General features: G+C 29.1%; 2 protein-coding genes across 2 annotated transcripts; both read left to right on the top strand.

Moving 5' to 3' along the window:
- The first annotated feature begins 1364 nt into the window (after positions 1 to 1364).
- On the top strand, positions 1365 to 2275 carry LOC114176230 (RNA binding protein). Its single transcript, XM_028061191.2, has one exon. It carries the CDS (start codon positions 1441 to 1443, stop codon positions 2002 to 2004), a length of 564 nt encoding a protein of 187 aa, XP_027916992.1. The 5' UTR covers positions 1365 to 1440; the 3' UTR covers positions 2005 to 2275.
- Positions 2276 to 12849: 10574 nt separating this feature from the next.
- LOC114178505 (flowering-promoting factor 1-like protein 1) lies at positions 12850 to 13647 on the top strand. The gene has a single exon (XM_028064445.2). It carries the CDS (start codon positions 12996 to 12998, stop codon positions 13323 to 13325), a length of 330 nt encoding a protein of 109 aa, XP_027920246.1. The 5' UTR covers positions 12850 to 12995; the 3' UTR covers positions 13326 to 13647.
- Positions 13648 to 16029: the final 2382 nt, after the last annotated feature.

The raw sequence follows: 16029 nt of genomic DNA, 5'->3' as shown, positions 1-16029 counted from the left end.
CATCTCAACCAAACTTGTGTTTGATAAGTGATAGAGTAACAATCATCACAATTTAAAAATGTTGCATAAGAAATAAATGATCTTCACTCGCAATTCTACATATGTCATATCATATTTAGTTTTAACAATATTTTAGTAAGTTTAAGTTGAAAATTCAACTCATGAGAACTGATATTTGTAAACTTTATTTAAAATTATTGCATTTCACACCGCTACAAAAGCAACGAAGTAATTTAAAAAAAAATTGTAACATGTATGAGATGAAACAATTAACTTTTCAAGCTAAAATATTGATCGAAATTTCAAGAAGTCGTTTAATTGTGAATCAAATACCACTAAAAAGTTTATTCAAGCATGTGGTGAAGACAAATAGTATTAACATCCATTTATGATCTTGTTAATAGCACCTTTGAAAAAACTAAATCAGAATTTGGTGAATAGATTATCAAACTAGAGTAAATGTTACGAGCATCACATCAACACACTAAATAGATAACGACCGTGCTCAAAAAAATTGAACGAAGAGCACACATGTATTATTTTTAAAGGTAAGTCAAAACTTATGAATTTAATGTATTGGTACTATCAACTCTCCATATTTGTCAATTATAATCTACACGGTTAAATTAAACTGTCAATTATAATCTACACGGTTAAATTAAACAATTGGTGGTTTAATTTTGAACAATTTAAGCTTTCTGACGTGTTGAAAGTTTCACATCGACTAGAAATAATGTCAATTTATAATATATAAGTGAGGTGTAAATCTCATCTTCCAAGCCGGTTTTGTGGGGTTGAGTTAGGCTTTAAACCCACTTCTAACATCGGCGTGAAGGGGTGTGTTGGAAGTTCCACGTCGACTAGAGATAAGACCAATTCACAATATATAAGTGAGCTGCACACCTCACCCAAAAAGCCGATTTTATGGGGTTAAGTTAGGCTTTAAACCCACTTCTAACATGACTTCTTAGTTTTTTTTTTTATTTCATCTTTCCATTTACAAGTTGGCTATTTTATTAATGTATTAATAGCCTACTAACTATTTACAATATTTATATCCACATATATATAAATTTATTGATCTTTTACACAACTATAAATTTTATTCTTGACTATTATGTGTTAGAAAAATTAAAAAGACTAATTTAAATTAATTTATGATCATTTATATGTGAATATTATATATAAAATACTAACATTTTAAATAAATACAATATATAAATTTATAAAAATAATAAAAAAGTAACCAGAGACACAGATATCCACTTGTCTATTGGGCCGCACAAGTACCCCAGACCCAAAGAAATTTCTGTTCCCGTTTTGGGCCTTGGGGTCTTTTTCAGGCATTAGTCTCTTTTTCATCTTCTGAAGTCAACAAAACCAAAAACCCTAATCTCGCTGTAAAACCCTAGAAGGAGGGAGCGAGAGAGAAAGAGGAAGATGAGACCTTTGGATGAGAAGGAGACGAGCGTAGTGTTCGAGAAACTCTTCAAATTCGTCGGAAACAACCTCAAGAACATCGTCGAGAACCCCTCTCACGAGGGCCCCGACGCCAACCCTGGCCGCTACTGCTTCCGCCTCCACAAGAACAAGATCTACTATGCCAGCGAATCCCTCGTCAAGCGCGCCACCAACGTCGCTCGTCCCAACCTTGTCTCGCTCGGCACCTGCATCGGCAAGTACACACACGGCGGCAGCTTCCACCTCACCGTCCAGGCCCTAAACTTGCTCGCTGCCAACGCCAAGCACAAGGTATGGCTGAAACCGCAGTCTGAGATGTCTTTCTTGTATGGAAACCACGTTTTGAAGGGCGCGTTGGGCAGAATCACGGACAACATCGCCGCCGGCGACGGAGTTGTCGTGTTTTCCATGGCGGATGTGCCGTTGGGTTTCGGTGTCGCGGCCAAGTCTACGCAGGATTGCAGGAAGTTGGATCCCAATGGCATCGTTGTTCTGCACCAGGGCGATGTGGGAGAGTACTTGAGGATGGAGGATGAGCTTTGATTTTGCAAACGGTTTTTTTTTGTTGAATTTTGAACTTCATGAAATTATATAGTCCTCGATATTATATGTATTTAATCCCTTTGCCTTAGAGGTTGCTTATCAGATTCCTCTGCAGTGCAGGAGTGGTTGATTTGCCTTTGAGGATCGGTGTGATTTGCTTTGCAATTTTTTCTGGGGAAAGTAATTAATGAAGGGATTAGTTTTGTCTTTGTTATTTTTGTAGCTTCTTTGAAAGAGAAAAATATGAATGAATTGAAAAGTGATTATGAAATATGGGTTATTCCGTTCACTTGATAAACAGCTTGTGGAACCAAAGCAACTTAATTTACTTGCGTATTGTTTGCTTAATTGAATTCCAGATTCACATGGGTCTCATAAGATAAAAAATTGTATTCATTCATCAATTATGGCCTTCCATGTATAACTGCCCCTTGTAATCATATCATTCTTCACATTTATAGTTATAGTTGACTTCACCAGATAATAATGTAGTAATGGGAGCCAAGACTTGTGATGTCATGCTAGAGGTTAGTACTCAATGAACTCTGGTTTCTCTAATTTGTAACATGTTCACTTTTTCCAGCATTGCATTCGAATTTGTTATAGCTATTTTTGAGTTCTGTACAATTTGTTGTGTACTCATTTTGTTAAAGGTCAATAGAGAAGGAAGTCAAGTAAAGAGGATGAGTAAGCAGCTTTGCTAAATAAACCAGTGTAAGTTTTGTTACAATTTCTCGAGAACAACTCAGTTTTCTACAGTTTCTCCCATGAAGGACTTGTTCACAACCATTCTGATATCAGAATGGCAGTGTCATATACTTGACTTTTTGTTTTGTTTTTTTAATTTACATGTACGAAAGAAGAATATCTTTTATCCTATCTGACAGCTGTTGTTTTTGATTGGTTAGAAGGAAGAAAAAATATGGTAGGAGCTGTACATAAACCAAAAATGTGTCTTTAATTTAGAACATGCTTAATCCGATTCTCACAGATATATGGTTGTGCAATAAGTATATTGGACCTTGCAATAGCTGATCCTAGCTGTCAACTTATCTTCTGCCCCCATTCATTTTGTGGCATTGCTTTCATAATTACCTTTATGGTCTATAACCAATCTTTAAAACTTTTCAGTACTTTCATGCACCATCTTTTGGGATCTAACGTCACTAGAAGGTTTGAATGCTAATCTCTTCTATATTTGATATTCAGCAGTTGATGATTATCAGGTCATTACAATATGTCAACCATATTTACTTCACGCATCTGATCCGGTATTAATTTTCCTTCGCCCCCAAAGTTACTTCATTGGAGAATCATGATAAAAAGTTGATTTGATATGTAGGTATTAATTTGTTCTATACTAATTATGATGTTAATGTCTTTTAATTTGTTATCTGAGGTAACAAATTCAAATCATGAAAGCGATTGATACCATTTTTATAGTGAGGCTTTTTAAGAACGAAACCAATACCTTCCTAGAACTGTGAAATTGTTTGAATACAAACGTTCAAAGTGTAATAATAGTGCTAAAATTCAATGCACAACACCTGAGCTTTGTTTTTAAACGTAGTAAATAAGGTCTATCTGCAATTGATGAGTATTCATATCAAAAGTGATTTATTTGAAGTATTCGACAGTGTAGGAAGTTAAATTCAGTGGACATTCTTTGTTGCCATGTATTCGTTTTCAAGTTTGCATAGAAGCAAAAGAAAGATGTAAGTTCATTAATTATTTCGGTGGGAAGAGAAAAAATGGGCTCAACGGGTTTTTTATTCTTAGAAATATATATGTTGATATGTCAAAATGAATTTTAATATGTGAGTCAAACTCATGAATTAAAAAGTTTCAAGTTGGGTTGAACTTCGAGTTGACCTATTTAACTCATCAACATTTTTTTTACAATTTTTTTATTATAATTATTTATTATAATATTTGAATGTTCAATTATATTTGAATAGTTTGAATGCTTAATTAATTTGTTTGTCAATTTATGAGTTAATACTTTAATTTTTAACTATTATCTTTATATTAATATTTTGAAAGTTATGTGAACACTTTAATTTTCCTGTTATACAAAATAAATTAAGTTAATTTATTTTTATTGTAATGCAATAAATTGTAAAAAAAAACATTTGTGAGCTAATCTATTAACTTACTAACCTTGGATAGATCAAACCGAGTTTTAGTTTAACATACCAATCTGTAGGATTAGAATTGGTTTAATTTCACACCCATGTATATGTATTAAAGTTAACAATGCCTATAAATAAATAAATAACTCACAATAAATGTAACTTTGATCTTCATAATTGTAATTCGTATTAAGTAATTGTTTATATATTATCATTAAAATTTAATTTAGGTTTTACATTAATAAATTAAAGTGTAATTTAATAATAATATACAATGATTAAACAATACTTTAATGATAATATGGAAATATTTTATTGAGATGAAATTTTTAAAACTTGATTTTAATTTATTTAAATAGTATAATTAAATTTTTGAGTTGCCCTGAATTTGTAAATTTTTGAATGGCAAAGGTGTGGTCGTGACTGTTCAAATTAGGGAAAAAATTAGAATGTCAATCTGTGAATCCGCCAACCCGTCGACTTGCCTATGCGGGCTGGGTTATAAGTTTCAAACTGTTTTAACTTGGCGAGCTAGCTAGGTTAGTCCATTCCGACCTGTTTTTAGCAGGTCAAAAGTGGATCAGGTTATCGGTTGACCTATTTTTCTATCCTTAATATTAATAAATCTTTTAGAAGTGGTGGGAAGGGCTTTGTAGGAAAACTACAAAGATAAAGATGAGAGGACAACTTAGCAAAAGTGAGGGTTATTTAGCAAATACATAAATTACTTTCTAGATAATTCTTATAATGATGTAGAGGAATAATATTTTCCACTTATTACATGATCATCATAAAGCTTATTTCTCTCCTCCAAGTGTCCATGTGGTCGCCTCTTTCTAGATACTCTCATTTCTACTTCTAAGGAGGTATTCTTAGCAAAAGAAGGATATGGTGATAAATACCCTCGTTGGATTAGGCTCCTTTTTAACCTTTCATTCCTCTAGAAGTTGAGAACCTCAAAAAGGAGAGGTGTCATTAGTAACCCTACAATACATAGTACAAACATAAGTTTTATTTTAAAACAAAAGCTAAACCAAGTATAAGAAAGAAGGTGAATAAACTTTTCTCCTAAACATGTTTATTTTTCTTAAACTTCCTCATCCATGTTTGGTATGGATTATGGGCTCATCATTTGTGAAGATAGAAAAGTAGGGAAGTGGTTGAAGAATTTCCATGCACTAGCGAAGAGAAAAGCCATTATTGTCAAGTGTTCAATGTTGTTTGACATTTTTATCCTTGTTTAATTTTAGTGTAGATGTGAATATGCTAAGAGTATTACTAAATTTTATCTATTTAATTAAAGAGAACAACAACAACAATAATAATAATAATAATAATAATAATTTATTTAATAATAATAGTAATATTTGTAAGAATTTATTTTAAATTTTTATTTTAAATTAATTTTAACCACAAGTGTAAAATGATAATTATTCGATTGTATTAATTCAAATAAATTTTTAATTTATCAAATCAATCATATCACATAAACTTTTTTTTCTCATTTTTCATTATTTCTTGTTATTCATTTTAATTCAAATAACCTAAATTTCATCTCTTTTTGTCTGTTGAATAATTTAAATTCACTCTTTCAAATATATTTTTAAAAACAAACAAGGATTTTCTTTATTGAATGATATAGGTCTAAATACAACAATTGAAGTTATCAATCTGGGTTATCAAAATTAATCTATTTATTAGTAAATAATTTTGCATTATTAAAATATATAAGGTAAACTTCCAGTAAAAACGTTCTTAATTTAATAGAAGTATTTTTAATCCTAAAAATAGGCCATTCTAATATTTGTCTATTTCTAATTATTTTGTGAATGACACTTTACTAGATATTCTCTCCGACATATGAACATTCCTAGATTTGGGGACTCTATTTTCTTATATAATTATTTAGACTTTAAATTTTCCTAACCAAAAAAATAAAAAAAATGGCTGAACAAATAAACGAGGCAACTTCATAATTTCTATCTATAGTTTATGATCATTATTTTTTGTTTTTCTTCATATCATTAAGGAAAAATAAAATGTATTTTATCCATTTTAATTTAATAGTCAAGCTTTTATTTAATTTTTAAGTTATTTTTTGAATCACACCCTCTACATACAATTAAAAGTAATAAATGGAAGAATATTTGTTTTTATATTACAATGAAACAAAAAAGTTAACCGAAAAAAAAGATATTTTAATATTTTTTAGTACCACAATTTTAAAACAGCAATTAAAGACCAAATCTTCATCTGCGTATTTGTTTTGATTCTTTAATGAGATATTTATTTTGTTCTTTTTTATTTTATTTTTTTGTAATAAGGAATATGAGAAGAAAATTCCGATAAAATGGCCTTGTGGGAGAATTGATCCAACATTCGTAATGTTTAACACTTTATTCTGAAAATCAATGTAAGTTCTCCAATTCCATCATTTATAATCAAAGTTAGGCATAAACCTAACAACTGATATAAGCAAACAAATAATTCTCCTTTAGCTTTAATCTTATTCTTTTCTATCACCAAATTCTTCACCCTTCTTTTCTTTTCTCATTCTTCAAAAATTCTATTCGGTATCTGATTTTATGCATTCTTTTATATTATAACTTCACAACCCCAATCAGCTTTTCTTTGTTTTTTTTTAAACTTGATCCTATAACAAATGGAGAATATGTTCATATACCTAGGTGGGACCATCATCATTAATATTTAAGATGCTCAAAATTTCATTAAGATAAAGAAGATCATTTGAAAAATAAAAGTTGAACAAAAATTCCCCTTTTGAGGTTAAGTACAAAATATAATAATTAATTTTAGGTTTAATTAGTCGGATGGTACGCACTTTTGTTTAGACGTCAGTTTGATACTCGCTTTTTCTCGCTTTTTAAAAGGTGTTAGTTGAGTCCTAACTTTTAAAAAAATGTCTCAATTAGGTCTTTTTCAGCAATAAATTATTAACCTGTTAACGATATTGATATTTAAAATGATTTACAAAATTAAGTATTGATATTTATACCAAAATTTAGTGGTAGAAGTCATGAATTAAGTTAACGACTTTAGTAATTTTTGTCTGAAAGAGACATGATTAACACATTTTTTCAAAAGTTGGAACTAGATTGACATATTTTTAAAAGTGGGTACCAGACTGACACATCTGAACCAAAGTGAGTACCATCCAACTAATTAAACCTTAATTTTAGTATTATTATAAAATGGTTGAGAGTTAAGATTCTAAAAGTTTTTTACACATGATTTTGGAAATCAAAATTATAACAATTTGAACATTTGTGAATGTATATATAATTTTATAATTGAAATTTTATTTATATTTTAAAAATGATATTATAATACTTTTAAGTTGATGTATTTAATTAAGTATTGAATAGTTTTACAAGTTTACAAAAAATTGTAGATTTTATCTATTTAATAGAGTTTTTAAATTCAATAATTACATTGTTACTCCAATAATAATCAATTGAGAAATAATTGGTAAATTTGTTATAATTGATTGTTTTTACCATTAATATATACAAGAAAATAATCACTCGATCTTTGTTTCGATTCGTAAAATTCATTCAACTTAACCTTTTAATATAATTATTATGAAATAAAATTTGAACAACTTTTTGATGAATAACCATATATAGTCACAATAAGTATTGCAAATAATATTTTTAGAAGCAACACATTAATTTTGAAAAGAAATATTGTCACTAATTTTAATTTGTATAAAACGCGAGAGAAAAAACTTTTTTTTAAAGAAATAAACTATATATTATTAATTTAAATAAACTTTTTAATTTTTTTTATATAAATAAATGTATGAAGTCAAAAGTTCATGTTAGACATCAGTTATATATATTTGACATCTTATTTATACCAACATTTAAAAATTTAAATATTATTTGTCATCATAAAAATATTATTAAAAAATAAAAAATAAAATATAAGCAATCATGGATCCAAACCAAATCCATAAACAAACAAAGAATACATGATAAATTTTCAACTAAAACTAATGCAGGATAAAATAAAATTCTATTTAAAATATCAGCACTATGATTTCATTCTTAAAAAATATGTGAAATTCTAAATTTTGTATTGGACAAAGAGATAAACATTTCTTCTATCTGTCTCTAATATTGAATTTTTCGAGAAAAAATTATTGGAAAGATACAAATGAACATGAACTCAACCCGTACATAAGGAATTAACATTATTCTTAACCCAAAACTTTAAAAACGATAAATTTATGGACATTGATTCTTATATGATGCTCAACTCTCTTATTTTTATTTAATGTGCGACTTAGATTCACACTTGAATTTTCAAATATAGTTTTGAATTCAACCATTGTTAAATAAAATTCCAAAGTCACACCACACGAAGTTATTCAATTAGTATATACAGTTTTTTTAAGTTTAAGTTAAACAAGTATTTTTTATTTATAGAATAATATTTATTTGAGTATTTTTAAGTCACCATCATGCTATATTTAAGTGAGCATGAATTAAATTTTTAAAAATATAGTCGATTCAAACCTAATTTAAACTATGTTTGATTACAAAATTAGTTTTAAATTAAAAAATTTACGTCAATGCAAAGCAAATAATTAGATTGAATTTTAAGTTCAAAATTATATTTTTTAATAATAAAATAGTTTATAAATTTATAAATTGATTTAATGACAAAATTTAAAATAATTTTAATTAATATTTCTAAGAATATTTTTTAGATTGAAATGTTTTTTTATAAAATGTGTATTATCTCAATATTATTAATAATTATAAAATTGAATTACTTTAAATATATATTAAGTATATATAATTAATATTCATTGCATAAACAATGTTTATTCATTTTTAAACTTAAATTTTATATAATGACGTTTCATATTAAAAATTTATTATTTTTAATTTCATTATCATATTGTATTAAACACAAATATTTGATTTTAAATTGTTTTACGTTTAACTTTTTTTTTTTTTTGAAAAGTTCTGATTTCAAAATCAAAATGAAATTTATTTGTAAATTCCAATCCAATATTCAAAATTTAAAGTGTATTACTGTAATTTTTTTTATAAGAGTAAAGTAAAGTATATATAGTGTTGTTAGTGATTAATGAGATTATACTTTTTTCGTATATTTGTTTATATGTAAGGTAAGAGTGTGTGTTTAAGAGAAATTTCAACTCTACTTGAAACTTGTAGAGGATGAATTCTAGTAATTCTGTATAGAGGTTGAACATTAAAATTATTGTTTCTGCTTCAAAATTATCGGTAAAGATCCGTTAATAATCATCACTATAAATTATCATTACAGTCTTTATTATTCACATAGTTAACGGTTTGTTTACCTTTTGTTTTGGAGGAATATGAAAATTAAAGTTTATTTTATTTTTTCATTTTAAAGGGATTAAAAAAATATATAATACAGTTTAAACCAGGGATTGAATGGTTTTATTTAATTAATGGAACAATTATTATTAATATAATTTTTGCAAGTAGACTATTGCACGGATGTTGCATTACTGATATGGGACATAAAAGATGATGCTGTTCTCCTTTTTTTCCCCCTCATTTCTTTGTTATATTATCTATTTAGTTGGAAACTACTTTTTTTTTTTTTTATTAACACGATATTTTGTTTTTATTTTTTATTTTCTTTTCACTAATTTTTTTAGTGGATATATTGAAGAGAATCATTCCTATTAAAAAAATATTTAGATTCAGTAAATCCCGAACCACGAGTTATTCATACGTAATAACATCACATTCAACTCAAAACTATCACATTTTGTATAATGAGAAAAATTAAAACTATTTAGACTTATATTTTTTTTACTTCCTCTTGTCTTCTTTTATGTTCCAAGACTATTGTAATTTTACCTTTAAAAAATAAAACAAAATTGACTGATATTTTTAACTTTCAATAAATATAGTTATTGTTATTTATTTTCAAAATGTTTAATTTGTCTCAATAACAATAATGCATTACTTAAAAGAGTAGAGTCATTAAAATACAATCACTTTGAAAGAGGTCCATTTTATTATATATGTTATATTTTTATTTATTTAAAAAAATTAAATTGCAGTAGCATATAAGAAATACATTACAAAAACCATGAATAAATATATATTATATGAATGCTGAATGACATACCAAATTTTGTTACCTGAATTATATATGTATGTATATGTATATTAAGAGTTTTAGGGTTTGTAGAAACGATGATGTTTGGCACACCGACGAGTGTTGAAAGCAATGTATTACGGAAGAGAAAGCCCTAGACAAGAACTACTTTTTGGTGAGTTGATGGATCATAGTTTGTCTTTTAAAAGAAGAGGCTAATATGGAAAGACATAACAATATGTACATGTGTGAAGGATGTTGATGATACGATCGACCAAGGAGTATCTTTGTTCACACTCGTATTTTGTCTTTGGATTTTCTGTTCCAACAATCACAAACCCTAAGCATTCCGTTTATCCTGGAGCTTGTGATTCTTTGTCACACCACATTAAACAACCAATATCATGTTTTTTATAATTTACTTGTAGAGATGTTCTCCGAATATATATAACTTTATCACAAACAAAATAAAATGGCCAAAATCCAAAAAAGTAATAACGTGAACCTGACTTATCAACAAACAATCGCAAATTTTTGGATATATATATTGGGAATCAAAATCATGTGTGTGTCCGAGGCTGGCACTTGTGGGTGGAAATTTATCGTTTTGATGCATGCCACCTCACTAATGAAGTTTCGTTGTTCTTTACGTGAGTATTTAATACAAGTACTTTGGTCGATCACTTCACCAACATAATTAAACTTCTAGACAAGAATCTTATACCAGACAAATTCCCAGAATAATTTTGAAGTTACCGAGCATTCAGGGAAGGAACTACTATCACACCTTAATTACTGTCTAACACTAGTGTATGAGTTGTTTGTAAATCGTGATGAAACTTTTATATATTATTGAATCCGTGGAAGAGTGAATAGAAATCACGAAGTGAATGAATTGACGGGAGTGTGTCAACGGTGGCCCAATGGGATTCAAAAGGAATTGGAGAGAAAATGACAGAGAAAGAAAAACCCTAGCAAAATCTTTGTCATCGTAGGACCCTGTGGCTCAAGGAGGGGTGGCAAATTGAAGCAAAGTCATGCATGCCTCAACTTTCGATTTTGTTGGGTCAGAATGGATTCCAGCACTATGCTATTGGCTCATTACTTTGTGTATGTTAGTTATCAGTTTCATACAAAAACCCAGTTAACGTGTTGCAACTTCGTAAGTCATTATTTTACCTACCATTTTGAACTGTAATATTTATTACGTTCACGGTTCACTCTTCTGAGCATATTTCTCCATTTTCTTTCTAGAAATGAGATTGACACAAACCTAATGCTAACAATAACATATATATACATGCTTTCATAGTATGTAAATCTAGTATACTTTTTCTGGGGTAATTAATGTAATCCTCAACTTTGTGAGGTATTTTAAACTCCGATCACAAACAATTTCAGTAGGAAAAATGCAGTAATTGAGTAATAATTGTTGCTGAGTTGTTAGACTGAGCTTTGTGCAAAGAGAGATTATGTAGGTTTGAATCTAGATGCTAAGAATCCATTTTGCTAGCTATAGGGGGAGACTAGAGCTTTAGTTGGCATAGATAACCAAATATATTATTTACCTGCAACGGTGTGAGTTGATTTGCACAGAGCTTAAAGTGATTTTTAAAATTCAAACATGGGAACTTGGGTTTGAAGGTAAAGAAAAGTTGATTATCGAGTTTAGTTTATGATTATAGTAATATAAATTGAAAGGTGGCGTCAAAACTAGTTAGGCAAGGAAAAGTTTTTAGCGAAAGTAGATATATATTAGCATAATAGTTAGGCAACAAAAACAGAAAAGAAATGGTTGGAAAACCTGCCCCTGCACTGGTGTGTCCTAATGAAATTCAACAATGTCATTTCAGCAGCAACGACCTCAAGTAATTGAAATCAATTCCTTTCATATTCTGGTCCCCACACCCACTATGTATCCTTCCCCACAAACCATATGAACACTTTGGGAAAAAGTGTACACTATTATTCACTCAAAGCCTATTTCAGCATCTCTTTCTACTTCAAGAAACATATTCCGTAACAATTCAAGTCCAATTTATACACTCGCCCCCCTCTCCTATACTTTTCTTCACTACTTTTTCATTCACTATTTATCCATCAAATCTTTTCTTCATACATGAGTCCAATCTATACATAAAAAATTCACATCAGTATTGATCTAAAATCTTAAAACGATAAATTTATTAGTCTTCATTTATACGGTATTCAATTTTTTCATTTTTACTCGATGTGAAACTTAGAATCACTTGCTTTGTGTTATTTGTTTGTTCTAGAAGAACTCATTATGTCACCGAAACAAAACATGGATTCTCTATGCGTGGGGTTAGAAAACTTAGACTACGCAAATAGAAAAGTGAATGATGATTCCCCAATCCGATTATGATATATAATTGATGAAATGAATAACCTAGGCCCCCACCCTTTCTCCAAAGACCCTGTCCCCAAAATTCACCTTTAGCTTAGAACTCTTCTTCACTGGGTCCCACCTTAGCTGTATTCACATCCAAACACCACCTCTCTCTCTCTCTCTCTATATATATATATATACACTCTACTATATCCATTCTTTTCTCCCCCATGTAGTATACGTACCCTTCATCTGGTTGGCTGCTCCATAAAATAATCCCATCGTCAAACTTTCTCATCCTATATATACACATTATACACAACCTTATTCTCCCCCAACAGACACAGTTGAAGAAGATTGTTGTTCTGAAATTAAGAATGTCTGGGGTTTGGGTTTTCAAGAACGGGGTGGTGAGGTTGGTGGAGAACCCTGGCGGTGAGGCGGTGGAGGGAAGCCGCGGTGGAAGAAGAAAGATGCTTGTTCATTTAGCAAGCAATGAGGTGATGACGTCGTACTCGGTTTTGGAGAGAAAATTGTACTCGCTCGGGTGGGAGCGTTACTACGACGACCCTGATCTTCTTCAGTTCCACAAACGCTCCACCGTCCACCTTATTTCCCTCCCTCGGGATTTCAACAGGTTCAAGTCCATGCACATGTATGACATAGTCGTCAAGAACAAGAACGCTTTTGAAGTTAGGGACATGTAGGGTATACCTACGGACAAAGGACAGGGACAACACAGCATATATATATATATATATATATATATATATATATATATATATATATATTTACATAGTCACCAATTGCAAGGGCTTTCGGGCAGGGTACCCTCTGCTACTGTGTTTGTGTACTTCCTTCAACTCTTGCTGGGGTGGTTTCTTTTCATTGAGTTAGGTGTTTGAGTCTTTCATTTTGGACTTTGTCCATTTGATTGTGACATTAACTTGGGTGTTTTGTTTTCCACTCTGTTGGTCGGTTTATTGTTATACATATGTTCTGATTATTAATTATTTCACCCTTTATGTATACGTAGCTCTTCTGCTGTATCTATATTTTTAGTCATCTGCAATCAAATTTCACTTTTGTATAAATATTTGCTAATTGCATTTATTTTTCATCATGCATGATGGATCAGAAACGATGATGTGTAAAATTGAAGGATTCGAAGAAATTTTTAAGCTCCGGACACAGATGACATACAAGATGTTTTTCGTTAATACTGCTATTTTTTTTTAATGTTAAGGAAAAGCATTATGTTTTACTAGAGTGATGGAAGAGGGAGCGGAAATAAAAAAGAGAAAGAAAGAAATTTTATAGTTAATTAAAAAAAAAAGTGTAAAATATATGATAAGTGATGGGATATTCATAATGATAATGAGAGAAAACAATTAAAAGAATGTAATATATTGTTGAAGTGTCCGTGTAATAATGCTCACAGAAAAATATAATAGAATAGAATAGAAATAGATGTATAAAACACATGTAAAAAAAAAAAGAAATATATTAACCTAAGTTGAAATTCAGAATTAGTTGAATTATTGTCTAAACAATTTGTTTAGATGGTGCAGATTGTAAGCACACTTTGTAGTGTGATTTCCACGCACAGGCTTGTATTGTTATATATATTCGGGAAGTCTCAGGTTGTTCAAATTAATAAGAATTATTTTTAAAAATTTTGAGATACTTTAAAAATGTTTTCCTTCCACCGCAATTTTCAACACATTAATCTCAAATGTGTTTATTTAATTCAAAAGATAAAATAGTAATTTTCTGATGAATCTATACACCTAATGTCTTAAAATAATTTGAAACAAATATATATTTCAGCAGTCCAAATTGATTTCTAAAAATATTTTCTCATCCTACCAAATAAAATCACTTTTGGAATCTATTTCTAAATTAAGTATTCTTTCGATTACAATCGGACATTCTTTAAATATTTGTGACACGTTAAAGATTAGTAGCACAACAATTTTATCTACCCTTAACGGAGCATGATTTTTCGATTCCCTGGTTAACAATTATCGATAAAAAAAAATGTGTTTTTGTTTTCGCTCTTGTCCTTTATTAATGTATTTTTAACTCTAGTGTGATTAATGAAATTTCAATGTGTCAACCTATTCAGAATATTATGATATTATCTAAAGTAAAACCTTTCACGTATAAAAAATAAGTAATCTAACATTGCATATAATTTTTTGTTTTATCTGTCGAAAAAAATATCATCAATTAAGAATATTACGATTTTTATTCTCAATAATCACTTTATTAACAATATTATGATTTTTATTCCTAAGAATAACTTTTCTAATAGAGAAATATTTTTATTAACGGAGAAATAAGATAAAAAAATAAGAAACACATGAATATAATGTGAAAATCCAAAAATCGAAGAAAAATCACGATCATAATATTATGTAAAAATTTATACAACACATAGACTACCCTTTTATGTATAAGAAAAGTCAAATATAACTTAAAGTGTATTTGACCAAGACAAGGAACATCATGGACTTAGAGCTCATTATATAGTCACTAACACCTACTCCATAAGTTATCTTAGACGATGTGAAACTTTTCAAGACATATTATTTTTATCATCCCGATAATAATGTATATAAGTTCTTTAAAAAAAAACTAAAAAAGGGAATAATGTCCAAGTGGTACGATTCCTTGGGTCAGATCCTTCTATGAAGTTAGAATACTTAAGTAATTTAAATATATTAATATTTTAAAAAAAGTTAAAAGACATATATTCTTATGTTAAGTGTTAACCACATAAAAATATATTTAATGCAACATAAAAAGGTGATTCAATTAAGCTGGAATATCCATTCCATATTTGCAGTCTAGTTTGAGTTATATATATATATATATATATATATATAAGTTGGATATCTATAGAGAAAAATATGAAATAAAAAAATCTAAATTGTTGCCCTTCTGATAGCTTGGAAGGAGATCAATGGTGAGTGGTGCATGGAGGAGATGATATAGAGATGGGCGAGAAAATGATGCCATTCTTCACAATTTCACCTTTCATTTTTTCTTAAATTGGAAACACTAAATTTAATAATGTGTATTACTGTGTATGTTTAAATATAAAACTTAAAAAATTAAATTAAACATTCATCTTAGTCACTTAATGTTAAAGTGAAATTTTCGTTTATAATATTTAAATTATGTCACATTGTAAAACTATTAAAGAAAAAAGAGATAGCAGGAAAACTACCACCGTAGCCTTTTAAGAGGTATATGAATATTTCATGTTTGAAAAGTTATCCTTTTTTGAGAGTTGTTTTTTTTGTTCTTTGTCTTTATAAATTGGGTAAGTGGTGTCCAACCTAACTCTCACGCCACTATTAAGCTAACTCTTCACTGCATATCTAAGGTTGCTGTTCCTCACAA

Source organism: Vigna unguiculata, chromosome 3, assembly GCF_037176805.1.
Source record: "Vigna unguiculata cultivar grain cowpea cultivar isolate G323 ecotype 2 chromosome 3, ASM3717680v1, whole genome shotgun sequence".
Lineage (NCBI taxonomy): Eukaryota > Viridiplantae > Streptophyta > Magnoliopsida > Fabales > Fabaceae > Vigna > Vigna unguiculata.
This window is presented reverse-complemented; position numbering and strand designations above follow the sequence as displayed.

Coding starts and splice junctions, on each gene's coding strand:
- LOC114176230 (XM_028061191.2), top strand. CDS start 1,441: ATGAGACCTTTGGATGAGAAGGAGACGAGCGTAGTGTTCGAGAAACTC.
- LOC114178505 (XM_028064445.2), top strand. CDS start 12,996: ATGTCTGGGGTTTGGGTTTTCAAGAACGGGGTGGTGAGGTTGGTGGAG.